This window comes from Somniosus microcephalus, chromosome 29 (assembly GCF_052327205.1).
Source record: "Somniosus microcephalus isolate GS21.2 chromosome 29, FLI_Smic_1.0, whole genome shotgun sequence".
NCBI lineage: Eukaryota > Metazoa > Chordata > Chondrichthyes > Squaliformes > Somniosidae > Somniosus > Somniosus microcephalus.
This window is the reverse complement of record NC_141015.1, coordinates 42,444,299-42,471,430: the sequence shown is the minus strand read 5'-3', so window position 1 is coordinate 42,471,430 and position 27,132 is coordinate 42,444,299. Positions and strand designations below refer to the sequence as shown.

Below are 27,132 nucleotides of genomic sequence, written 5' to 3'. Positions count from 1 at the left end.
AGGCTGAGTTTGTATTTTTCAAATGGGTATGCGAGAAGCGAGAGCTCGCTTCCCCTTCCTGCTGCACACGGGATTAAAGGACGGATAGGAGCTACAGCCGCCCGGGACAGCAGGTGAGCGCCAAATATACACATCTATTCAATTTATATATTTAAAAAAAGCCCTACAGTGCGTTCAACATTAAAAATTAACATTAAAAAACACAGTACGTTCAAATGAAGGAGAAAACTATATTGCTCAACGCCACAAAATAGATTTGAAAAATCTCTATGGGGGGAGACGGTAACCCAGGCTTGTCCTCGGCGCCTTGGATGTTTTAACTCCGCCGCGGTTTTAAATATTAAAAATGCGAAGAAATATATATTTTTTAATACGTATATTTTTAAAAATCCGTTTCATCCGCAGAAGGTGGACATTTTTTATTGTCGCTGCGGGAAGATAATTTCGGCGGGAAGCGCTCGGCCTGGGTTTTTTTGGTGTATTTTACACGAACCTTTTCTTAGGCCTCCAGGCTTATCTTTTTTTAAATACTTTTTAAAATATAAAGAGGATTTTTTTTGTTTATTGCGGGCGGCGGATCGTGCAGCCGCCGATTTTTTTTTCCCGCCCTTCTCTCCTCGGAGGTAAATTTGAGCGGCGATGCCGCCCGCCCTCAGATATGTCGGTTAATATAGAAATATCTTCAGAAACAATCCTTTCCTAATGGTGGAATACATTAATTTCTTACCGGGGGGTCCTCGTAACTCCGAGCTTTTCACCGCACAGAGTTCCTGGTTTGTGTGTGTGTGAGGGGAAGGCCTGTGAGCCGAGGCCCGGGCATTGTGTGTGTGCGAGGCCCGAGAGCCGAGGCCGTGTGTGAGAGAGAGCCGAGGCCCGGGCATTGTGTGTGTGCGGGGGGTCCGAGAGCCGAGGCCCTGAATGAGAGAGAGAGAAAGCCGAGGCCCGGGCATTGTGTGTGTGTGCGGGCCCGAGAGTCGAGGCCCTGTGTGTGAAAGAGAGCCGAGCCCCGGACCCTGTGTGTGTGAGGCCCGGACTCTCTGTGCGGGGCCCGAGAGCCGCGGTCCTGTGTGTGTGTGTGTGTGAGAGAGAGCCGCCGCTCCGGACCGTGTGTGTGTGAGGCCCGGGTCCTGTGTGTGTGTGTGAGATCAGAGAGCCGGACCGTGTGAGAGAGCCGAGGTCCTGTGCCCTGTGTGTGAGAGAGCCGCCGCTCCGGGCCCTGTGTGTGAGAGAGCCGCCGCTGCTCCGGGCCCTGTGTGTGTGAGAGAGAGAGAGAGAGAGAACCACCGCTCCGGGCCCTGTGTGTGTGTGTGTGTGTGTGAGAGAGAACCACCGCTCCGGGCCCTGTGTGTGAGAGAGAGCCGAGGCCCGGACCCTGTGTGCGGGGCCCGAGAGCCGGACTCTGTGTGGTGTGTGCGGGGCCCGAGAGCCGGACTCTGTGTGGTGTGTGTGTGTATGCGGGGCCCGGACTCTTGTGTGTGTAAGAGAGCCGAGGTCCGGACCCTGTGTGTGAGAGAGCCGAGCCCCGGACCCTGTGTATGTGAGAAAGAGCCGCCGCTCCGGGCCCTGTGTGTGAGAGAGAGACGAGGCCCGGACCCTGTGTGTGAGAGAGCCGAGGCCCGGTGTGTGTGTATGCGGGGCCCGGACTCTCGTGTGTGAGAGAGCGAGAGCCGCCGTCGCTCCGGTTTGGCGGTTGGCTGGGGGCGCTCGAGCTGCGGTTTGAATTCGGGCGCGAGGCTTCCATTCGGCTGGCGGCGAAAGTTTGAATCAAAGGCTCGCGCCGCCCCTCCCCGCTCAGCAAGATGGAAGGGGGCTGTTGAGCTCGTCTTAAAAAAAAATGTTTGTGTGTATGCTTTCTCTTTTTAAAATGATTTACTTGTAACCCCGCCCGCCTTGGTCGCCCCTCCCTATCTCTGTAACTTCCTCCAGCCCCACAACCCGCCGAGATCTCTGCGCTCCTCCAATTCTGCCCTCTTGAAAATCCCTGATTTTAATCGCTCCACTATTGGCGGCCCTGCCTTCAGCTGCCTGGGCCCCAAGCTCTGGGATTCCCTCCCTAAATCTCTCCGCCTCCTCCTTTAAGACGCCTCTTAAAACCTACCTCTTTGACCAAGCATCTGCCCTAATATCTCCTTATATGACTTGGTGTCAAAATTTGTTTCACTCCTGTGAAGCCCATGGGACATTCTACTACATTAAAGGTGCTATATAAATACAAGTTGTTGTTTTATTACGTTAAATATAAGTTGGGTCTCTTTTTTAATATAATTTTATAATAATCTCGAGCTTTTTGCTTTGAGTTCTTTTTGTTGACAACTTCACTATATTTGGGGAAGGAAATGTCCTTCAAAAAGACGTAATTAAAAAAAAATTGTGGCTGAAAGTGTAATTGTGTCCAACCTATCTATTGATTGCAAGTTTTGTGTGGATTAAAAAGAATTTTTTGTGCACTTGAGAATTGGATAAATATTTCAAAGGGAGAAATTTGCAGGGCTATGGGGAAAGCACAAAAGAAAGACTAGCATTTATACAGTTTCTTTCACAACCTCAGGATGTCCCCACGTGCTTTACAGCCACTGTAGTACTTTTGAAGTGTTGTAATGTAGGAAAGCAGGGGATTGGGACTGACTGGATAGCTCTTTCAAAGAGCCGGCACAGGCACGATGGGCTGAATGGCCACCTTCTTCTGTGCTGTATGATTCTACGATTGAGATTTTTGTTGGGTTTGTGGAGTTGAGGTACAGCCCATCCATGTACGCTAGAATGGCAGAATAGGCGCGAGGGGCTGAATGGCCAACTTTTGTTCCTACGCCTGCTTCTTTTGAGTTCTTCCTGCTCAAAGTTGATTTCCTTGTGTCCTTTCCACTTATCCTGAAAGATTCTGCAGGTGGGAAGGGGAAGAGCCAGAAGTCGTGGTCAATTCAATTTTATTTGTCATATATGCAGCAGACGTGTGTACTGCACAATGAAATGTTGATTTTTACGAGTCCTCCATGTCGGAACCAGTGACATAGGGAGGAAGAGGTTTGAGGTCCTGCAGTTAAGAGTTGAAAGAGCTAGGGAGGCAGTTTAAGAAGCACGACCTCGAAGGTTGTAATCTCTGGATTACTCCCAGTGCCACGCGCTAGTGAGAGTAGATATAGGAGGATATGGCAGTTTAATGTGTGGCTGGAGACATGGTGCAGGAGGGAGGGCTTCAGATTCCTGGGTCATTGGGACCAGTTCTGTGGCAGGAGGGACCTGTTCAAGATGAACCGGTTGTACCCGAACAGAGCTGGGACAAATATCCTTGCGGACAGGTTAACTACTGCTGTGGGGAACGGTTTAAACTAATTTCCCCTGCTTAAGCATGCAGGTGCAGCTGGCGGTTAAGAAGGCAAATGGTATGTTGGCCTTCGTAGCAAGAGGGTTCGAGTACAAGAACAAGGATGTCTTGCTGCAGTTATACAGGGCCTTGGTGAGACCGCACCTTGAGTATTATGTACAGTTTTGGTCACCTTACCTGAGGAAGGATGTTCTTGCCATGGAGGGAGTGCAGCGAAGATTCACCAGGCTGATACCTGGGATGGCAGGAATGACGTACAAGGAGAGATTGTGTCGATTGGGCTTATACTCACTGGAGTTTAGAAGATTGAGAGGGGATCTCATCGAAACCTATAAAATTCTGTCAGGTCTGGACAGACTAGATGCAGAAAGGATGTTTCTGATGGCTGGGGAATCCAGAACCAGGTGTCATAGTCTTAAGGATAAGGGGTAAGCCATTTAGGACTGAAATGAGGAGGAATTCTCTTCACCCAGAGAGTGGTGAACCTGTGGAATTCTCTGCCACAGAGGGCGGTGGAGGCCAGTTCATTAAATATATTCAAGAAAGAGTTGGATATATTTCTTGAGGCTAAAGGGATATGGGGTGAAGGCAGGGACAGGGTACTGAATTTGGATGATCAGCCATGATCTCATTGAATGGCGGAGCAGGCTTGAAGGGCCGAATGGCCTACTCCTGCTCCTATCTTCTATGTTTCTATGTAATAAGGTTGGTGAACTGCAAGCACAAATAGCCAAGTGGGAATATGACATGGTGTCGATACCTGAGACCTTGCTCAAAAAAGGGGAAGATTGGATGCTTAACATTCCTGGGTACAAGGTATTCAGGAAAGATAGTAATGGGGGGAAAAAGGAGATGGGTAGCAGTTTTGATTAAGAAAATTACAGTGCTAGAAAGTGTGTCCTTGAGGTGTCAAAGACAGAAGCTATTTGGTTGGAGTTAATTACAAGAAACAATAAAGGAGCTGTTACGCTACTTGGTGTATTTAATAGGCCACCAAATAGTGGGAAAGAGATAGAGGAGCAGATTTCCAAAGAAATTACTGAGAGTTGCAAGAACTATACAGTAGTGATAATGTGAGACTTTAACAACCCCAATATTGAACGGGGCCGTGATTGTTTTAAGGGCAGAAAAGGGGAGGAATTTCTGAAGTGTGTTCAGGAGAACTTTCTTGATCAGTATGTTTCCAGCCCAACAAGGAAGGAGGCATTGCTGGATCTAGTTCTGGGGAATGAAGTGGAAAATGTCAGTCGAGCATCTTGGGAACAGTGATTATAATATCGTATGGTTTAGATTAGTTATGGAGAAGGACAAGGAGCAATCTAGAATAAAAATACTTCTTTATTATTGTAAGATCTTAATGATCTCAGAGTTCTTGGACAAGACACCAATAGGCAGCAGCCAGTATGTTTGAGCAATAGATTAAACTTACAGCGTAACATACTTAACATTAGGCGATAGTTTTAACGAGTAGCTCGCAGCCCTTGGCCTCTGGAACCTCTCTGACACAGATGACGTCGTCTTAAGTCTGATCCTTTGTTCTCGCAGTAAGTCTGTGGAAAGTTGTTCTTTTGAGTATTGAGGTTTTAACCCTTTTATCAAAAGTTGGTTTGGCCAGTGTCCATATATGGTCTTTAACAAAATCACCTTTTTTAATTGGTTCTAATGGTTAAAATACCATTGTCACTCAGACTAAGGTAGCATCCTGCCTTTCCAGTATTTTTCTGTCAACCCTATCCTGCTGTCTTATTTTGTTTATAGTTTTTCACCCCATTGGAATTTACTTATCTCTCATTTCCTGCCTCCCTGGTACAAGGCCTTTATACCAAGGGCCCATATCAGCGCTGTTTTACTAGTCTTGAGGTATCCAGACTATCTCACTTTAATCTACCAGATAAGTACCATATCTCCATGATCTTTCTCAATTTATGTCTTTATACTAATTATTTTTTAAATATCTTTGCAATTAGTTTTGTTAAGCAAATTCTAATTTCTACTTAAATATGTTATTTAGCAATTTAACCTTCACTGGCTGTTTGTTATCAGAACTTAAGTCAAAACTGCTTTTGACTGTTTTTGCAGCTGCATTTTGAACAAGTCTTAGCTTTTTAGTTACCCAGGAGCAATTATGGGTAATATTATTTGGTCAGTGGGTACACTTGAATTTTATATATATGTATATGATTCTCGTCTACTAAATATCAGCCTTTCGTACATTATTCATTCACGGGTGGTGGTGAGCCGCCACCTTAAACTGCTGCAATTTGTGTGGTGAGGGTGCACCTACAGTGCTGTTCCAGGATTTTGACTCTGCGACGATGAAGGGACGGCGAAGATGGTTGGACCTAGGTCACTGCCCTGAAGAACTCCTGCTGCAATATCCCGTTCCCCACAGCACTAGTTAACCTGCCCGCAAGGATATTTGTCCTACAACCACAACCATCTTCCTTTGTGCTCGGTATGACTCCAGCCAGTGGAGAGTTTTCCCCCTGATTCCCATTGACTTCAATTTTACTACGGCTCCTTTATGCCACACTAAGTCAAATGCTGCCTTGATGTCAAGGGTCAGTCACTCACCTCACCTGGAATTCAGCTCTTTTGTCCATGTTTGGACCAAGGCTGTAATGAGGTCTGGAGCCGAGTGGTCCTGGTGGGACCCAAACAGCATTGGTGAGTAAGTGCCACTTGATAGCACTGTCAATGGCACATTCCATCACTGCTGATGATTGAGAGTAGACTGCTGGGGTGGTAATTGACCGGATTGGATTTGTCCTTTTTGTGGACAGGACATACCTGGGCAATTTTGTTGGGTAGATGCCAGTGTTGTAGCTGCACTGGAACAGCGTGGCTAGTTCTGGAGCACAAGTCTTCAGCACTATAGCCAGGATGTTGTTGGGGCCCATAGTCTTTGCTGTATCCAGAACGCTCAGCCATTACTTGATATCACGTGGAGTGAATTGAATTGGCTGAAGACTGGCTTCTGTGATGGTGGGGACCTCGGGAGGAGGCCGAGGTGGATCATTCACTCGGCACTTCTGGCTGAAGATGGTTGCGAATGCTTCAGCCTTGTCTTTTGCACTCGCGTGCTGGACTCCACCATTCTTGAGGATGGAGATGTTCATGGAACCTCCTCCTCCCGTTAGTTGTTTAATTGTCCACCACCATTCATAATTGGATGTGGTAGGACTGCAGAGCTTTGATCTGTTGGTTGTGGGATCGCTTAGCTCTATCTATAGAGTGCTGCTTCCGCTGTTTATCATGCATGTAGTCCTGTGTTGTAGCTTCACCAGGTTTGCACCTCATTTTAGGTATGCCTGGTGCTGCTCTTGGCATGCTCTTCTAAACTCCTCCTTGTATGAGGGTTGATCCCCTGGCTTGATAGTATTAGTAGAGTGAGGAATATGCCGGGCCATGAGGTTACAGATTGTGGTGGAATACGTTTCTGCTGCTGCTGATGGCCCACAGCGCCTCATGGATGCCCAGTTCTGAGCTGCTTGATCTGTTCTGAATCTATCCCATTTAGCACGGTGGTAGTGCCACGTGATGGAAGGCGTCCTCAGTGTGAAGACAGGACTTCGTCTCCACAAGGACTGTGCGATGGCCACTCCTACCAATACTGTTGTGGTGACATCTGCGACATTGGTGAGGACGAGGTCAAGTAGGATTTGCCCTCGTGTTGGTTCTCTCACCACCTGCTGGCAGCTATGTCTTTCAGGACTCTGCCATCAGTAGTGGTGCTACCGAGCCACGCTTGGTGATGGACATTGAAGTCCCCCACCCAGAGTACATTCTGTGCCCTTGCTACACTCAGTGCCTTTTCCAAGTGGTGTTTAACATGGAGTACTCCATTTATCAACTGAGGGAGGGAGGTAGATGGTAATGAGCAGGAGGTTTCCTTGCCCATGTTTGACTTGGTGCCATGAGACTTCATGGGGTCCCGAGTCAATGTTGACTCCAGGGTTACTCCTTCTTGACTGTATACCACTGTGCCGTCAGCTCTGGTGGGTCTGTCCTGCCAGTGAACAGGACATAACCAGGGATGGTGATGGAGGAGTCTGGGATGTTGGCTGAAGGGTATGATTCTGTGAGTATGACTGTACCTGGCTGCTGCTTGACTAGTCTGTGGGACAGCAGATGTTAGTGAGGATGACTTTGCAGGGTCTTTGTCGTGTCTGAATCCGATGCCTAGCTCGATGCTGGGTGGTCTGTCCGGTATTATTATAGTTTTTCGTAGATACAACTGAGTGGCTTGCTTGACCATGCAGAGGGCAGTTAAGAGTCAACCACTTTGCTATGGGTTTGGAGTCACATATAGGGTAAGGGTGGCAGATTTCCTTCCATAAGGGACATTAGTGAACCAGATGGGTTTTTACATCAATCTGGTCACCATTACTGATACTAACTTTTTATTTATGATTTATTTAATTAATTTAAATTCCCCAGCTTCCATGGTGGGATTTGAACTTGTGACTCTGGATCATTAGTCCAGGTCTCTGGATTAGTCCAGTAACATTACCATGATGCCACCATACCCCTATACTCAACTGGAGAAGGATCTGGCCTGGGTAATTTGGAGTCAAAAACTGGCAGGCAGTTTTGGTCACATTCCCTAAGGATGGATATACTTGCTGTGGAGGCGGTGCAATGAAGGTTAATTAGATTGATTCCTGTGATGAGAGGGTTGTTCTATGAGGAGTGATTGAGCGGAATAGGCCTATATACTCGAGTTTAGAAGAATGAGAGGTGATCTCATTGAAATGTATAACATTCGGACAGGGCTTGATGGGACAGATGCTGAGAGGCTGTTGCCCCTTGCTGGAGGATCTCAAACTGGGGGTCATAGGGCTGGATTTTGCCACTTGTCTGGTTTCAGTCCTGCCTCCATCAACTTGTGGCCAACCCACGCTATTTTCCCCTGATTGATCTTGTTAAGCCCACCCAGCGGGTTTAGCAGGCCAATTAAGGGAAAGCCGGTTGCAGAGAACGTCAGTGTATGACGTTTCATCGTTTGACAACTTTGTGAAGCTGTCAAACACTGACATTCTCTGTAGCTTGATGAGTTCTTGAATTCAAGACTCATCAAACCTCTTTAGCAGAAATTAGATGGTTGTTGCATCAGAGAATTCAGCGGCCATCTGTCATCTCTGCTGGTGAGATGCGAGGCTCTCCGCATCCCCAATGTTTGAAGCCTGCAGGAAGAAACAAAGGTAAGTAAACTTTTTCTAACACTTTCCACTTACCTCACCTCTCCCCACTTGCACCCATTACTTACCTTCACAGCGCACTTTTGCACGCCGCAGACCCACTGCTCGCTTCGGTGACCCTGGTGGGGTTCGCAGCCTTTGGGAAGCCCGCACTTGTGTGGGTAAAATGGGGATAATCCTCTTATCTGCCTGTTAACTACCTGTTAACAGGCAGATAAGTGGCACTAATCCCCTTCCCGCCTCCAAGGAGAGGGGTCCCGGCGTGGCCTCCTGGCAAGATGGCACGGAGTCAGGTTGGGCACCCGCCCCCAGATTCTGCCATTTTCCCGGCAGTCCCACCTCCATACCCGCCTCCCCACGGCTGGCAAGATCGCACCCATAGTCTCAGGATAAGGGGTTGGCCATTTAGGACTGAGATGAGAAGTAAGTTCTTCACTCTCTAGTTCTGAATTTTTGGAATTCTCTACCCCAGAGGGCTGTGGATGCTCAGTCGTTAAGTATATTCAAGATTGAGATCGATAGATTTTAGGAATCTAGGGATAGGGTGGGAAAGTGGAGTTGAGGTAGAAGATCAGCAATGACCTTATTGAATGGTGGAGCAGGCTTGAGGGGCTGCATGGCCTACTCCTGCTCCAATTTTTATGTTCTTATTAACCTTGGTTAGACCACACTTGGAGTACAGGGAGCAGTTCTGGTCTCCATATTATAAAAAGGGTACAGAAGCACTGGAGAAGGTGCAAGAAATATTTACTACGATGATACCAGAACTGAGAGGTTATACCCATCAGGAAAGATTGAACAGGCCTGCTCCCTTTTCTCTAGATCTGCTACAGCTCCCTCCTATATCCAGCTAATGCCATCTAACTCCTCTAATTTTGAGATACTCGTGTGCATCTTGTTGATTTTGTTTGATGATGCTCCTGTGAAGCGCTTTAGATATTTTACTATGTTAAAGGCGCTATATAAATGCAAGTTGTTGCTGATACAGGTTATGGACAACAAACCACTCTCAAAATGGTTCAATTGATTCCAATACACACACAGAAATTTGCAGGATAATGGGAAAAGAGCAAGGAGTGGGACTAATTGGATAGCTCTTTTAAAGAGCCAGCACATCCATGATGGGCTGAAAGGCTTCTTTCTGTGCGGCAAGATTCTATGTCTAAGTGACTGGCATTTCTTTAGATCTACAGCTGGTGTAAGATTCTGACCCACAACAGGCAAGATGTCGGCCCGAAGTGGAAAAAAGAAGATGACCAAGTTGTCACGGTCAGCTAGAGCAGGGGTCATTTTTCCTGTTGGTAGGATGATGCGATACTTACGGAAAGCAACGTTCAAATATCGTATTGGAATGGGGGCACCCGTTTACTTGGCAGCGGTCATAGAGTACCTAGCAGGTAAAAAAAAAAAAGAAATATAATTTTAAAATGAAAAGAACATAGTGTTAATGTTTACAGTTATAAAAAAAACTCTTTGGAAGGAAAGAAAGTTACAGAAATGGATCCCTTAATCTTGGGAACCATTTTATTTTGAATCTTCAGATAATAATTTAGAGTATAACTTGCTCTAAACCTATTAACTCGGACGTGTTTTTGTTGCAGCTGAAATCCTGGAACTGGCTGGAAATGCAGCAAGAGATAACAAGAAGAGTAGAATAACTCCAAGACACATTCTGCTGGCAGTGGCAAATGATGAAGAACTAAATCAAGTAAGGCTTGTAATGTTATTTGTGCTGATCTAGTTGAAATCTGTCTCAAATAATTCACATGGTTGATTTACACATACTTTCAGGAATCTTGGATTTTCAAAAGGGAATTGGATATACGCTTAAAGGAAAAATCTGCAGGGCTCTAGGGAAAGAGCAGGGATAGTGGGACTAACTGGATAGCTTTCAAAGAGGCAGCACAGGCACAATGTACCAAATGGCTTCCTTTGTGTTATAAGATTTAATGATTTTTGAAAATGTGGGTGGGTGTGGGTAGAAATCGGGCAGGAGTGAAGGATAGCTGTGTGGCTACATTGATCTCTGCTACTGGGATGTAAGTGCCCTGGAATTAGTTAGGTTTTTGTTTGCGCAGTTGAGTTGCATTACCTCACTCTGTCTATGGAGAGATCAGCTGTGAGGCATTGCAACTCTTGAGAGTTGCCGCAGGTCTTTCTGTGGCCTGTCACAGAGCAGTGTTGGTAAACGTCTGCCCCTATCACCGAGGAATGATGTTCGTTGGGATAGAATTTGAGAGGGGTATGCTGTTGCGAGTAGTTAAAAACTCCAATAATCTATCTTGATCTGAGTGAAGTGATGTTAAGTGTCAGCTTGGCTCATTGGTAGCACTCTTACCTGTGAGTCAGGAAGTTCCAGTCCCACTGCAAGACTTGAACACATCAGAGCAGTACTAAGGGAATGCTGCACTGTTGGAGGAGATGTCTATTGAACAGGCAGATGGTTTACTGTCTTGTCCAAGTGGACATAAAAGTTCTTGTGGCACTTGCTTTATGCAAATTATCTGCTGCATTTGCCGACATAAACGGCAGTGACTACACTTCAAAACTAATTATTTGGCTGCAGAGCTGCTTTGGGGCACCCTGAGGATGTGAGAAGCACTATATAAATGCAAGTTCTTACTGTATGTGTGTATTATCTGAGATGTTCAGACCACATAAGGGGTCATTCTGAATTTTAAAAAAAATTATAAACTTAAGTTAATAATTGTATAAGTTTCTCTTTTCAAATTAATAAATATGTAAAGGCAACAAGAACTGCAATGTGCTGGTTTCTCCTTAAAACAACAGTCTACTAATGGATTGGCTGTGATTATAACAACTATTTAGAATGCTAACTGCTAACACCAGGGGGTACATTGATGCATGTTAGAAATATCAGGCACACTGTCCATTTTCATTCTATATATAAATTAAACGTGCATCTAGTTTTGTGCATTGAAATCGTCTGATTCTAATGGGCCGTGCAAGGGATAAATGAAGTGTTTCCCTCTTCCTAATGGTGCTGCTTCCCACAAACCGGAACTGTGGTGTAAAGTGTGGAACCAAAAACAAACTTCAACCCGTCTTTTCTAATTTATTGGTTTGATTTTGCTGGAATAGCGATGCCACAATCTACCAACATTTTTAATGAAAATATATATCTGCACACCCACAGTAAATCTGCCGTATTTGGAACTGCTGTTACTTTTGTGCCTGTAGCTACTGAGGGGAGTAACAATCGCGAGTGGTGGTGTGCTGCCCAGAATTCATCCTGAACTTCTGGCGAAGAAACGTGGTGCCAGAGGTAAAGTGGAAACCATTCTTTCTACACCGTCAGAAAAGAAGGCAAAAAAAGCAAAGGCTTCTCCAGTCAAAAAATCCACCAAGAAAGCATCTGTCAAAAAGGCTACAAAATCCAAATCTGTCAGAAAGGTAAGTACACATCACAGAAGTTCCTGGCATATTGTTTTGAACATGGTATGGAGGTACAATCAGTGTGGCACAATAGCACTAAACTGTACAGGACCAGTAATTAGTAGCTAATTATTAGCTATTGTGGCTTTAATCCTGTGTTTCATAAAGTTCCATTTGACGTACATAGCTTTTGAAGCATAAAATTCACCTCTGCTTAAGCAGTGTAATTTAATTTTTTTCCTGGGCTTTGATCTTGCACTTCCCTCATCAAACTGGGAAAAGTAGTGTGAAGGACCTGATGTTTTGTCGCAGAAAAATCTTCAATTTGGCAAAATTTATATTGATTTAACTTTTAGGATAAGTCTAATCTTAAATTAAACGTCTGCATTGGAAAGTGAAGGTTACTGGCAAAGTGAATTTGGATGGGTACAACGTCATCTGGTTTAAAACCTCATCCTGCAAAATATGTCACTGGTGGATAATGGAGGTAGCTCCCTGATGAATAAAAACTTGCAATGGTACTTGATTTTTAATATGTGAAATTTGACATGGAGCAAGACGAGCATGGTGCAGCAGGTTAGCACACTGTCTTTTCTATGACCTAGGTTCCAACCCAGTAGACCGATGGTGAATATTCTTCGTTGCTGTTAGATCACTTGTCGCTAACATGTCACAAGTAACTCGAGTTGCATTAATTCACCATTTTGGGTCCATTAGAATGAGGGATGTCAGCGCAGGGAAATGTAACATTCTGTTTCCCCTACCCCAAACATGTCTTTCTGTACCCAGTATCAGGCAGGACAAGGTCTGTTACATCAAGGGGAACATTCCTACTTTATGTCTAACTCACAATTTAATCACAGTGACATTTCCATTTCCCACATTATCATTAAAGCCTTTGAGTGATATTGTTAATATAAAGGTAGTTTTGTGCTGTGACTCAGAACATTCTCCAGGAACTGAGATGACACTTGCTAAAATTGTGGTTTAAAGTTGATCAGCTATCCATGAGAGATGACATTAATCCTTTTTCTGGATTTGATTTGAACAGATTTGTAGGATCAAAAGTAGTAATGCTTAACCCATCTAGTACCACTGATGCTTTCTTATCTGAACATATGGAAACACATACATTCAATCCAACAAATATAAAAATTACAAAGATAGAAATATAGATGTTCTGCCTAATAGGATATGGGAAAGGGGAATCTGCCAATATACGGGCACCATAGAAATCTTTTAATATTGCATAATAGTTACTGGGCAACAGATTGCATATCATAGTCTTAGCAGAATCACCATATTACCACAATGCCTGAGCATTTTGTGAATATGTTATACCATGTGCTTAAAAACAGGAAGGCCAAGTGGGGTTTGCTTTCCAAACAAGATTAATGGGTCACTGACACTCGTAAGAGAAACTGAATGTGTCAACATTTTAATACCAGAGTCAGTTTTGGAGTTATAATTGCCTATTGCTTTGCTATGGCACGGAACAAACAAAAGTAATGTCTGTAATTGTATTGGGAAATGCAGCACATTGCTTTTGTAAAAATACTCATGTCGGAATAGTGGAGCAGTTTTGGATTATTTCAACAACAAAGAAATTAAGTTTTCCAAAAACCAAAACCAATGTGTTTTTTTACATCAGGGTAAACGAACAGAAAGCAATAAGGAAGGGGCATCTAGTTCCACATCAGATGATGTGCCTGGTGACGGATTCACAATTCTTTCAACAAAGAACCTTTTCCTGGGGCAAAAGGTAAGATTTGTGACGCATTTTTGATTCAAATTCAGAGTTAAATTAATCCAACAGTTTGGACATGCATCTGTATTTACTTCAGTTCAGTACATAATATATTATCGGTTTTTGCAATTTTTTTACTGCTTTGTTTGAAGATTGATACCTATTAAAGCTATATTCTGATTTAACATGATATAAATCAATCTTTGTTTTCAGGTTAAACTATTTTGACCATCTTTGCTTTTAAATTGTTGCTTTTAAATTGTTGCTATTAATGTGGTTTACTAGATTGTATCTTCTCTATTTTCAGCTGTCGTTGACTCAGAGTGAAATCAGTAACATTGGCTCAGTTAAAGTTGAGTGCATCATTAACCCAACAAATGCTGAAATAGACCTTAAAGAGGACGTAGGTATGTTTTTGGGGTTTTTTCCCCCACCGGGCCTTACAGTAATTATTTCTATACCTGAGGGAAGCTTTATAAAATGGTTGAAAGTCTGCTGGATATATTTACATGAACTTACTGTATTCACATTAGTATACCTAAAATTGTTTGAAAGTATTGAAATATAGAAACATAGAAGATAGGAGCAGGAGTAGGCCATTCGGCCCTTCGAGCCTGCTCCGCCATTCAATGAGATCATGGCTGATCATTCAAATTCAGTACCCTGTCCCTGCCCTCTCCCCATATCCCTTGATCCCTTTAGCCTTAAGAAAAATATCCAACTCTTTCTTGAATATATTTAATGAACTGGCCTCCACTGCCCTCTGTGGCAGAGAATTCCACAGGTTCACCACTCTCTGGGTGAAGAAATTCCTCCTCATTTCAGTCCTAAATGTCCTACCCCTTATCCTTAGACTATGACTCCTGGTTCTGGACTCCCCGACCATCGGGAACATCCTTCCAGCATCTAGCCTGTCCAGGCCTGACAGAATTTTATAGGTTTCGACGAGATCCCCTCTCAATCTTCTAAACTCCAGTGAGTATAAGCCCAATCGACGCAATCTCTCCTCATACGTCATTCCTGCCATCCCAGGTATCAGCCTGGTGAATCTTCGCTGCACTCCTTCCATGGCAAGAACGTCCTTCCTCAGATAAGGCGACCAAAACTGCACACAATACTCAAGGTGCGGTCTCACCAAGGCCCTGTACAACTGTAGCAAGACATCCTTGTTCCTGTACTCGAACCCTCTTGCTACGAAGGCCAACATACCATTTGCCTTCTTAACCGCCTGCTGCACCTGCATGCTTACCTTCAGCGACTGGTGCACAAGAACACCCAGGTCTCTTTGCACTTCCCCTTCTCCCAATTTATTGCCATTCAAATAATAATCTGCCTTCCTGTTTTTGCCACCAAAGTGGATAACCTCACATTTATCCACATTATTATAGTGCATTTGCCATGTTTCTGCCCATTTGCCATGTTTCTGCCCAATCACCTAACCTGTCCAAATCGTACTGGAGTTTCATGACATCCTCCTCACAGCATACCCTCCCACCCAGCTTTGTGTCATCTGCAAATTTGGAGATATTACATCCAATTCCCTCGTCCAGATCATTAATATATATTGTGAACAGCTGGGGTCCTAGGACCGATCCTTGCGGTACCCCACTAGTCACTGCCTGCCACTTGGAAAACGACCCGTTTATTCCAACTCTTTTTGCTTTCTGTCCGCCAACCAGTTCTCTATCCAAGTCAATACCTTGCCCCCAATCCCATGTGCCTTAATTTTGCACGCTAATCTCTTATGCGGGACCTTATCGAAAGCCTTCTGAAAGTCCAAATACACCACATCCACTGGTTCTCCCTTATCTATTTTACCAGTTACATCCTCAAAAAATTCCAGTAGATTAGTCGAGCATGATTTACCTTTTGTAAATCCATGTTGACTTTGTCTGATCCTGTCACTGTTTTCCAAGTGCTCTGCTATTACATCTTTTATAATGGACTCTAGCATTTTCCCCACTACCGATGTCGGGCTTACCGGTCTATAATTCCCCGCTTTTTCTCTGCCACCTTTTTTGAATAGTGGGGTAACATTAGCTACCCTCCAATCCCTGGGTACTGTTCCAGAGTCTCTTGAGTTCTGGAAGATGACCAGCAATGCATCTACTATTTCTAGGGCCACTTCCTTAAGTACTCTGGGATGTAGATTATCAGGCCCTGGGGATTTATCGGCCTTCAGTCCCATCAATTTTCCTAACACCATTTCTCTACAAATACTGATTTCTTTCAGTTCCACCCTTTCATCAGACCCTATGTTCCCCGGTATTTCTGGGCGGTTATTTGTGTCCTTTGTGAAGACAGAACCAAAATATGTATTTAGTTGGTCTGCCATTTCTTTGTTCCCCATTATAAATTCCCCCGATTCTGACTGCAAGGGACCTACGCTTGACTTCACCAATCTTTTTCTCTTCACATATCTATAAAAGCTTTTACAGTCAGTTTTTATGTTCCCTGCAAGCTTACTCTCATATTCTATTTTCCCTTTCTTAATTAATCCCGTTGTCCTCCTTTGTTGAATCCTAAACTGCTCCCAATCCTCAGGATTATTGCTTTTTCTGGCCAATTTGTATGTCCTCTCCTTGGATCTTATGCTATCCCTAATTTCCCTTGTTACCCACGGTTGAGTCACCTTTTTTGTTTTATTTTTATGCCAAACTGGGATGAACAACTTCTGTAGTTCATCCATTCGGTCTTTGAATGTTTGCCATTGCCTGTCCACCGTCAACCCTTTGAGTGCCATTCCCCAATCAATCCTACCCAACTCGCTCCTCAGACCATCGTAGTTTCCTTTATTTAAATTGAGGACCCTAGTTTCTGAGTCAACTACTTCATTCTCCATCTTGAGTGCACTATTGCAAGATTCACTGCCCCTCTTCAGCTCTAAGTTAGTCATTTTTTAACTTGTTTCCTCGGACAATTGATAATCCTAATGGAAACTCATTTTAAAATAAAAACGTGCACAGAAAAGTAATTATTTCGATGAACTTCATGTAATTGAAGAATTGTTCCCTAATTCACAACTGTGTCTGGAAAAATGGGAATGGGTAACGATGTGCTGCTTTCGTCTGCTCACCCTGCTCATATTTAAATCAGTAATTCTAGTGGCAATATGGGTCCACTATATTATATATAGTAAAAGGTACTTCTTTTTTTGATTGGCTGTCTGTAAAATTGCACTGTTAGTGGTATCAACTAACTGTTCATAATGACCTCTTAAAGGTGACCACAATCCACCAAGAGGAAAGGCCCAAAGTAAAGTTCATGGCTAGAATCTGAACTTTGGTTCTGCTGACTTTTGAAGAACAGATTAGCCCCTAATATGATTTGATCCATTTATAGACTCCAAATTAACACCAGTGTAAATAGCACCCCTCACATGAGTTGGTTATTTGCCAGTGCTGATCCAAACACAAGCCTTGTAACCTGGTGAGTGAATGACCTTGAATCCTGTCTTCTGCCTGCCACCTGCTTTCCTGTTGTTGGTCTGATTTACACCTCTGCAGCTTAGTGCCACTGATGACCGAGTACAGTCCCGTCACCCCCATCTCCAAGCAGAACTCCAACCTGCATGTTCAGAGTCAACTGATCATTTCCTGACTTAACTTTATGACCTGGATTTTACTCCACATCTGCACCTGTTCTCGCAGAGGTGTGAGGCATAGGCACTGTACAAGCTGCAATCATTTAAAAATTCTTAGAGGTACAAGGGTTTAATAAACTGGGAACGTGTGGTGACCATGGACTGAGCCTATAAGTAAAAGAACTTAAATGTACGTGTATATCTATGGAGATGTCTTCTATGTATTTCACTCAATGTATTCTTGTACCAAAATGCTACCAAGCTCTACAGTGCTAATGTAATATTGTTCATTACTATAGGGATATAGAAAGGTATTGACTATTATACGTGTAACAAAATTTTGATCTTTCTCTTTATTGCACAAAACAATCTTCCACCCTTCTGAGTGAACAACATATAAAGACCTATGTTGGGAGACTTCCAGCACTGGTAGCCCCGGGAGTTCAGCTTACAATTTCGTTTTAAGACCACCTTTGTTATTAAGATGGCACTGTTACATATTGAGGTGGGGGGTGGCGGTGGAACTGGTGTTACAGTTGGATCCTTCTGATGAGGTTCAGTCCACTACACCACCAGTAGACCCATCAACCAGCCTACAGAATGTTCTAAACAGTCATTGTAATTTCAGGTAACGCTTTGGAGAAAGCGGGTGGAAAGGAGTTTTTGGATGCTGTGAAAGAGCTGCGAAAATCCAATGGACCTTTGGAAGTGGCTGGGGGCAAGTAGTAATTTGTAATGTAGTTTTTAAGTTTACTATTCTATGCAGTTAACTTTATTAAAGTCAATTAAGAAATTCACATTCAAAGATCTGCAGTCTGCATGGACAATACAGTGAGGAATCTGCTTTGACATACAGTATTAAAATAGTCGAGACACTTTTTATAGTGAAATTTTAACAATTATGAATATCACAATACAGTATATTGGTGCTTCCGAATACTATAGTCTCATCTTGCAAGTATGTCTTAACGTTTTATCCAGGGAAAAATGCTTTTGGGTATTTTACACCTGTGACCTCTTAACACAATTGGCATTATGGGGGAACCAGGAAATGATTAATATGTTTAAATATCAAAATGGCACCATGCCATTCCAGACTCCTATTTGATTACAGTTTAGTAGTAGAGACCCATGGGTCACTGCTTATTTGAACAGCCTGTTGTGATATACAACTGTGTATAATGGTAGTGTTCGTCCTCATTAATTCACGCAGCAGAAACCGATCTGGGGGGAGGTGAGTGGAACACTTGGTGAAGTCTGACTTCTGAGCCAGTAGTTCTCCTGATCAGACAAGTGGGAGCTGATATAAACTGCAAGCTGATGGCATCAAATGAGGTTTGAGGCTCATGAACCCCCAGAGCTCCATTTATTCATGACATGAAGCGGCTCAGAGTGCTGTTCCCAATCTGAAAGTGAACAACGTTGTGTAGATGCTCGCAATAACCCTTTGCATGGAGTTGTAGCGCAGGGAATTTTGCCTCTCCAGATTGACCAGATCTGTTTGAGGTTTTGCTTTAGCTATGCAGTCCTCCATGTGGCTCATTTAAGTGTCTTGCTTTTTTGCATGCTTGGGCAGAGGAAACTTCATTCTCTGGTTTAAAACAGCCAGACCTAATGTACTTCAACACTCTTGTACTGAAGTTCAAAATAGTGACACCTCTGAAAATGCCAATCTGCTCACAAAACATGACCTTGCTTTTTGTCACGCGGAGGTGAGCAAATCACAAAAGGCTTTGAGGTTTGATGTAATCCAATAAACGATCTGAAATAAGTTCTATCACTTAGCCTGACAGAAGCACCCACAGGGGTTGGTAACTTACTTGTGGATGGAAATAGCCTTTTTGGACTGCAGCACCTTAATATATATCGATGTTTAGATTAGTTCATTTGAGTTCTGAGGTACTGAGTTTCCTTGTAAATTGACAGTGTTCAACTGGAGTGAAGTAGGACCTGCCTTTCCGAGGTGGTTGATTTTGGGATGGCACTGGGCAGAGTCTCTCATAAATAAGATTCCTTCTGGCCTCGTATACCTATTTGACAGCATGTCCCAAACCCACAACCTGTACCACCTAGAGGGACAATGGCAGCAGACACATGTGAATACATTCACCTCCAAGTCACACACTATCCTGACTTGGACATATATCACTGTTCCTTTATCCTTGCTGGGTCAAAATCCTGGAACTCTACCTGCAATGGTTCAAGAAGGCAGCTCACCACCACCTTCTCAAGGCAACTTCGGGATGGGCTATAACTGATGGCCTTGATAGCGACGAACATATCCCAAGAATGATTTTTTTAAATGTGATCGGCAGTTTGCAAGATTCTGGCTCAGTAGGTCCCATGTTAATGGTAAGTCATAATCGTGGTACCAAATACTCTTGCCGTTCCATAGGTCACTTAGCTATTTTTCTACAAAATTTCAGGACTTTTTGCAGCAACCACTTCAGTAGAATTGAGCGTGAAGAAACTGAGCGATCGAAACATCACTGCACATTGTTAACTACGCTCATTAGTGGCCTTCCTTTAAAATATACACACCTATAACTGAAAGGAGTACGAGCTTAACAATTGGCCTTTAAATTTCCATGCTTATGAATACTGTTTGATGATAGGCTATTTAGAGGTACAAATAATGCCATCTTTGAGGAGTTGGTTGCCAGTTAATCCCCTTGTTCTGTTGCAGCTGTTTTGGGTCAGGCCCCTGGACTGCCAGCAAAATTCATCATTCACTGCAACATCCCACAGTGGGGAGTGGATAAATGTGAAGAGCAACTGGAAAAAACTGTGAAGAATTGCCTGGCCTTGGCAGATGAGAAGAAACTGAAATCAATCGCTTTCCCGTCCATCGCCAGCAGCAGGTAAAACTTACTGAAAGTAAAGGCTATTTTTACATTGGTTAGAGAACACCACTCAATGTACTGAGTGATTCTGCTTTTGTTAAAAATAATATATAGAGCACAGAAATGTTTTGTAGTTGAGCAAGGAGATCATGATTGTTTATGGTGAATCACGATTGGCATTCATAAAAGGATGACTCAAACTATTTGAAGATATGATGCTCCATTTTAATGCAGCTTCCCCTCTCTTACGGAGACAAACCATTTGGGGGTCTGAGAACTAGAGGAAGAAAATGGGTTGACACCAGTTATAGCAGCATCAGTGGGTCCACAGGAAACCCTACACCCCTCTGCCCGTGGCTGCCAATCAGCAAATGTACAAGACCGCAGGATTCAGTACCGTTTCGGGCAGGGGATGGCCAACTGGAGACAAGAAAGTGACTTGAAACAGTGGGAGCAAAAACAAAGCAGAAGCTACAACGACCTCCTGCTATTTTCCTTAATGTGGGGGAAGGATAGTACTTGATCGTATTGAATGTACTTCTTCAATCAAAGTTGCCAAATAGGGTAAAGTCAACCACAGTGGTGAAAAAAGTCAAAGTTCCTTAAATGAAAACATTCTTTTCCTCTTGGCGAGATTCTCATCACTGTTAAAGTAACTTGAGGTGGCTGTCAATGAATGTGCTGCTCTACAGTGCATAAAAGTTCTGACGTTTTGGGGTTCTCTTTAACAGCCTTACCAAACTGCATGTTTTTATCTTTTTTCCTTGAGCAATTATATAAAAAGTGGAGGATTTATAGGGTGGTTAAATAGTATTTATAATGCCAGAGGTAGCCCCCTTTGAGATGAACTCACAAGCTGAGTGGCACTAGACACTTAAAAAAAACTCTGCGTCTGGGAGACGTCTATCCTGGCTACTCGGACATGATGAAGATTCACCAGAAAGGACACCGTCTTAAAGCCATGGATTTTGTGACCAATATGGTGTGATATTACTTTGGTTTTGGTGATTGAAAATGAATGGGGCGGTGAAGGGGAAGAAGAGAGCAACATTTTCAGCTGTGCTGCCTTGATTTGAAGCAAATGAATTCACATGTTGCCAAGCTAATTGATACAAGATCATGGAGTCTACCATTCTACGCAGGGTTTATTTATTCACTGGATCGGATCATAATCCCACTGAGGAGATCCAGTAGTTTGCCAAGTGTTGGGCAATTGGAGTGAGAATGAACCTTGCAGTGAGGCTTGAAGAACTGCAGCCCAAACTAGACTAGCAATAATTCCAGCCTGTTGAGGTGTCTGTGGGCTGCAATCCTATCCACAGTCTGAGGCATTGATGGTTGAGGTTAGAGGGCAGCAAAGGCTACAGCTACAGGCCTGCCTGAATATTGCCAGTTAAGTTACTGCAGTGGGTTCCTGTTACAGTTTGGAAAACTACTTGTGCTCAAAGATTGAAAAAGATTACAGATGCTAAATAGTTCTGCCTGAAAACTGTTAACTGGCCACAGGTATCTTGGATCATGGTACCTATAAAGGGTGTGATGTCCGAACGAGGTTCTAATTGCTGCTGCATCCATTTAGATTGCCATGGAAACCTGGAATAGGTTTGTCAAGTAATAGAAACACTCTGTGGCTTGTCCTGAATGTAATTCAGCTCTTTCCTTGGTGTGCATTTAACAAACCAGTTGTTGAGGTTGCTATACATGTGAACTTTGCAAACCTAAGTAAATTCTTGGACATATGAAATCACTGAGTATCGCAGGTATAATGAAAGGGGAATTATACTTTTGGTCACGCTAGAAAATCCCGATAATTGGATGAAAGCAGACATTCTTCACATTGGTTGCTTTAGGCCTGGGCTGTACTTCCTGGATTGTCAGAAGAGTGACTGTCATATATTTCTCAAAAAGGTGTTGAACCTCCTGAATTTTAGGATGAGGTTTACTACAAAGTAATAAATAAAACCTCTGCCTCTCCCTGAGGCTCCCTTAGATAGAATTTGAGCATGATAAATCTATCTTGTCTAATGATGGTTTGTCCTGAAGTGTTGGAAGGGGGTGTATAAAATTATTCTATAGCCTATGGGAGGGTTTTGGATTTACAGGAGACACCAAAAATAGCACTCATGGCTTTTTTCAAATTGGTCCCACTTGAATGAACCTCAGTATGTTCTCTGAACAGTTTAGTAAAGGCCGATCTGCAACTGGATCTAGTGGTTATCTAGAGTCAGGCATGTCAGTACATATTGTCTACGGTAACAACTTGCATTTATATAGTGCCTTTAACACAGCAAAAAGTCTCGGTACTTCACAGGACCGTAATCAGGTAAAAATTGGCATGGAGCCAAAGGAGGAGACATTGGGACAGGTGACCAACGGTTTGGTCAAAGAGGTAGGTTTTAAGCAGTGTCTTAAAGGTGGCGGTAAAGAGGTTTGGGGAGGGAATTGCAGACCTGAAGCCTAGACGGCTGATGGGCACGGCCTTCACTGGTGGGTTGAAGGAATTGGGGGGGGGGGGGGGGGGAAGCACCAGTCCAGTGTTTTTAGTGGGTTGTAGACGGGAAGAGGTTACAGAGAAGGGGAGGGGCAAGGCCCTGGAGGGATTTGAACAAAGTCTGTATGCCAACACAGTTTGATTCCTGAAACTGCAGAATGCCTGACCAGGGCTCCAAATTCTTTTCTTAAATTGTAACTGAGCATTGTAAGATTAAACTACATCGCCTTAACAGCCCATCATTAAAATCAATTATTAGTACCACATCACAGTCTGATGATCGGTGTTAGCAAAACATTGGGAAATATTACCTACTACCATAACCATTATTTAAAAATTGTAATCGTAAAGCAGTGGTTGTGGACAGGGATGACAGGTGATGATTTCAAGGTAAATTTCAAACAAGAATTTATAAAAATTCTTCTGGAGCAGGCTCCACTTTGAAGCTATATATATATAGTGGATAGTATTTCATCCTCCTCCCTTAACTGAAATCCGAATGTTAAATATGTTGATGCTCAAAGGTAAGCTAGTAGCAAAGATTGCAAAGGACCTATAGTTCCAATAAACTTCCTGCACTGCATTAGTGGCCAGCGACAAACTCCAGTTTTGCTAAGCATTTTGCATTATAGCCACGGAAAATTGTTGTACCCATTTAGTTTCGGCATTAAGCTTAAACATAAAGTTGGTGTGCCAGACCTAACTAGCATGTCCCCTCTAAATGCTGATCTAACGGAAGGCTTGCCTTTGGATGACCACTACCTGACTGTTTGGTAAAGGCAGCCATTTGCTTTGTATAGAAGGGAAATCTGAGCTTCCCAGTTTAAATCCCCACATTATTCCCAAAAGTGGGGAGGAGGCTTTTGTGCAGAGCATAAACGCCAGCATAGACCAGTTGGGCCAAATGGCCAGTTTCTGTGCTGTAATTCAATGCAAGTTTCACGGTGGGAGCTCTCTTAATGCAGATCACCCCTGAATGATGGGGGGAAGGGAGTCTCCTCCTAAAATTAATAATAAACTCTTTTGTCTTTTGGGGTTGATTTCCATGTCATTGGACAGGACCAGCTCTCGAGCTTCAGGTCGGTCTGCAAACCAATCAAGGTAGGATGTTCAAATGCTTGTACTATGGTGGTCATCCACATATTTAACATTGTCCTTGAACCTGAAGATTGTTCATTATTATTAGAAAGGGTAGGTTGCCAAGTTTGGTGCCTTGAGAGACACCGCCATTGGTACCCAACAATTCCTTTATCTTGCTCTATACACTCCATTTCAGTAGGTAGTTAGAAAATCCTTGGTCCACCAAATGACTGCTTGATGTATGATCATAGCCTTCAATGAAGGCTATGAATGGTTGATCAGGATGAATGCTTCCCAATGTTATAGTATTAATCTGACTGCATGATCTTGAGGGCCTAGGAAAACCTGACTACTGCTGTAAGACAGGAATTGTGCAATCATACTTGGAGCAGTTCAAATGCCTCTGGTCAGCTATGGATTGGAATTGGTCAAATACACAGCTGTAGGTGAACCATGGAAATAGGCAGGTGGTAGCTTTTCCAAAATAGTTGCAGTATACTAATCAAGGATATAGAGATATATATTGCAATGGCTAATGAAAAACTGGATCTAAATAAGGGGCAAGGATAGTGGGCCCTCCTCCATAACCAGTTGATTGTGGCATCATGACCTGGATGTTCTGCACAGAACACAAAGCAGCAAGCATGTTATACGTGACCAAAATGATCTCCAGCTTTGATTCTTGCGGTATGGGTAGATTACATAATGGGCTCGAGTCTGCTAAACACGTAGGCTGCAAGTTAATCACAGTACTAGTCAGAAGTTCTCTTAAGTGTTGGTCCCAAAGGAGTTCTGATGGAGACCAGGATATTTCTATTTGGTCTCTTGCTCCTCTCTGAAGATACTTGAGACTGCCAATGCTACCAACATTCTCCATGAGACTTGTGCACTGATGCAGCAGCAGAGTACATCATTGTACCGGTTCAGACTGAAGATTAATTGGTTCTAAAGAAGTGAACCTTGTGGCCAATTTTCTTACGCGATACAAACATTTTAATCTGGATCAGACACCCAGGAGACTTGTGTGGAAAGCAGGAGCAGCCAGGAACTAAGCACCAGAAGAAATTCTACTATGGTACTAACTCCAGCAACTTTGCCATTGAACTTCCAACACAGATGTCACAATCCCAGACAGCATTTTGTGTGGCAGAGAAAAGGGTTTTTTATTCAGCTGAGCATGTGTGGGCTAACTAATTTAAATGTTTAATAGGATTAGCCACATGCATAACTTGCCCCAGTAATGGGATATTCATTTTTGCACTGTCACTTAAATGTAAGGGACGAGAACTTTTTGCTCTAGTTTACAGTACAGGAGCGCATTGGCACATAGTGTCTGCTGGTTCTTTGATATATAACAATCCAAAACTGATCCCACTTCCTTACTCTCTCGATAGACTTGTATCTTCAAAGATGTAGTGGTCTCTCCACCAACCTTGTGTGTGTAAAATCATATCCTAACCCCTCTCCTCTTACCTTTAGTAACTTTAAAATTGATTACTCCCCAACCAGAGAAAATAGTCCTATTATCTCCAGTCTCAACTTATACCTATAGTTCCCCAGCCCTGGCATCCTCGTGGCGTTCCTATGCTGTGTGCACTCTGGCTTTAATTGTCCTTTTTATAATGGGGTGTCAAAACTGTACACAGTATTGTAACTGGCCTAACCATGGTTTTGAACAGTAATCAATTTCAAGTTGAATTACTAATGTAAATATTCTAGTCAGTACATAACCTGCTGCTGGGCAACTGCAGGTATCTGCAAAGTATTACAAGATTTTGCCCTTTACAGATGTTTGGTGCACAGCCATAATAAATGTGGAAGTGAAGTTTAATGGTTAATTTGGTTTTTTACCATCAGAAATTGTTTCCCAAAGCACATCGCAGCACAGCTGATCCTCAAGGCCATCTCCAATTATTTTGTTAACACGACATCATCATCGCTGAAGAACATATTTTTTGTCTTATTCGACAGTGAAAGTATCGGTATCTATGTGCAGGAAATGGCAAAACTTGACACAAAGTAACCTGTTTTTATCTTTTTTTTAAGCAATGGAAAGCTGGGAATTTTAACAGCTTTTTGTCCAACAATACAGAAAAGTGTGCGTGTGTGTGTTTAAAAAGTAAATGAGAAGGTGCAAAGTATGAGTTCTGTGATCATGAACATATTCTGAGGTTGAAGTGTAAACTTTTGATTACATTTTTTATAGTACTCCCAAGCAGGGGAAAGGTTTTGAAATTTACTTTCGGGGGAAATTCAGAAAACAACCTTCTTGATACTGTGCATCCTTTACTTTTTTTGTGATTTTACTGAAATACTTAAAGTTTAGATTTTTTTTTTTTTTTTTTAAAAAGGTGACATTTAACAGTTTAGTGGAAGATGTTTCATGCTTGAACATTGTTTTATGACTCCATGTCTTTGTGGTTTTACGTATCCCTTTTGTTAAGCTAGTGCATTGGTTTCACATTCCAGTGTGTAAAGGAACAGTTGGAAAATGAAGCAGCTGTTTGGCTGCATTACATCTCCCTGTACCATTTGCTGTAGTTTGATAGTGTGGCAGCTTTTTAAAAAAAATAAAAACAAAAAAAAACTTGATCTCTTGTTTTTGATATTGCAGTGATGTAATTTGTTGTCGACAACTGGATACAAAGGTGGTCCATTATATAAAGAAATATATAGCAACTCTGACGTGAAATTGCCAATGAAGTACTTTTTCCCCAAAGTGAAAGACAGCAGTCAATTTGTGTACAGCAAGTCGCAGATAATCAGTTTTTGTGATGTTGGTTGAGGGATAAATATTGGACAGGACACCTGATTAACGTGTCATTCAGAAGACAGCACCCTGACAGTACGTGATCTCGCTGACACCAAAAGAATGAGAACTCAAGTGCCTGGAGTGGGGCTTGAGCCCTCAACCTTCTGACTCTGAGTGCTACCATTGCTGACTCCCTCTTCTAATTAAAGGTCAAACAAAGCACACGCACGCTCAGTTAGTTTGTTAGTGCTGTACACTCGGACGGATTTAGGGTTCAAGTTGGAAAAATTATGGCATATTGGTACAGGACTTGGGGAATCTTGGAGAGAGCATTGAATTTTCCTAATGTACCTATTTCATAAATTCTCAGCTATAACTTTTACATTTGTGGGGATCAGAAATGCCTCTGCAATTGTATCATATTAATGCCTGGGTGCCTAATTCTTTGCATTTCATACATCTTTGATCTATAGGTGTGTGAATAAAATCAGTTTCCTGTTTTACCCAAGTCTGCAGCACACTACTGTGATGAGTTAATGCAACGACAAAGAATTAAAATTGTGACCACCTCGAATGTGGTTCACACTATGCTTTGGTTTAGCCACACCTGCTCCTTTATCGAACTTCTAGTCGGAGAGCACCTGCCCTAAGCAAGCTTGGGATTGGTGTTGCACCAATGATTAAAATGTGAGGAGGAATTTCTTCCCCCAGAGAGTG

The 27,132-nt window shown here is 42.9% G+C and overlaps 1 protein-coding gene across 2 annotated transcripts; it reads left to right on the top strand.

The window, feature by feature from the left end:
• On the top strand, positions 1-26,255 carry macroh2a2 (macroH2A.2 histone). Of its 2 annotated transcripts, XM_085970698.1 has the most exons (10): positions 1-113; positions 9,709-9,920; positions 10,125-10,231; positions 11,725-11,937; positions 13,571-13,681; positions 13,974-14,073; positions 17,878-17,967; positions 19,936-20,110; positions 23,643-23,684; positions 25,521-26,255. In XM_085970698.1, the coding sequence occupies exons 2-10, from the start codon at positions 9,749-9,751 to the stop codon at positions 25,684-25,686; spliced, it is 1,176 nt and encodes a 391-aa protein (XP_085826824.1). In that variant the 5' UTR covers positions 1-113; positions 9,709-9,748; the 3' UTR covers positions 25,687-26,255. The 2 variants fall into 2 exon arrangements, with proteins under 2 accessions (XP_085826824.1, XP_085826825.1); XM_085970699.1 differs by lacking the exon at positions 23,643-23,684.
• The last annotated feature ends 877 nt before the right edge of the window (positions 26,256-27,132 follow it).

Excerpts from the sequence above, each read along its gene's own strand:
- macroh2a2 (XM_085970698.1), top strand. The coding sequence starts at position 9,749 with ATGTCGGCCCGAAGTGGAAAAAAGAAGATGACCAAGTTGTCACGGTCA. Across the intron at positions 10,232-11,724 it reads ATGATGAAGAACTAAATCAA|CTACTGAGGGGAGTAACAAT; the intron begins GTAAGGCTTGTA and ends TTGTGCCTGTAG. Across the intron at positions 11,938-13,570 it reads AATCCAAATCTGTCAGAAAG|GGTAAACGAACAGAAAGCAA; the intron begins GTAAGTACACAT and ends TTTTTACATCAG.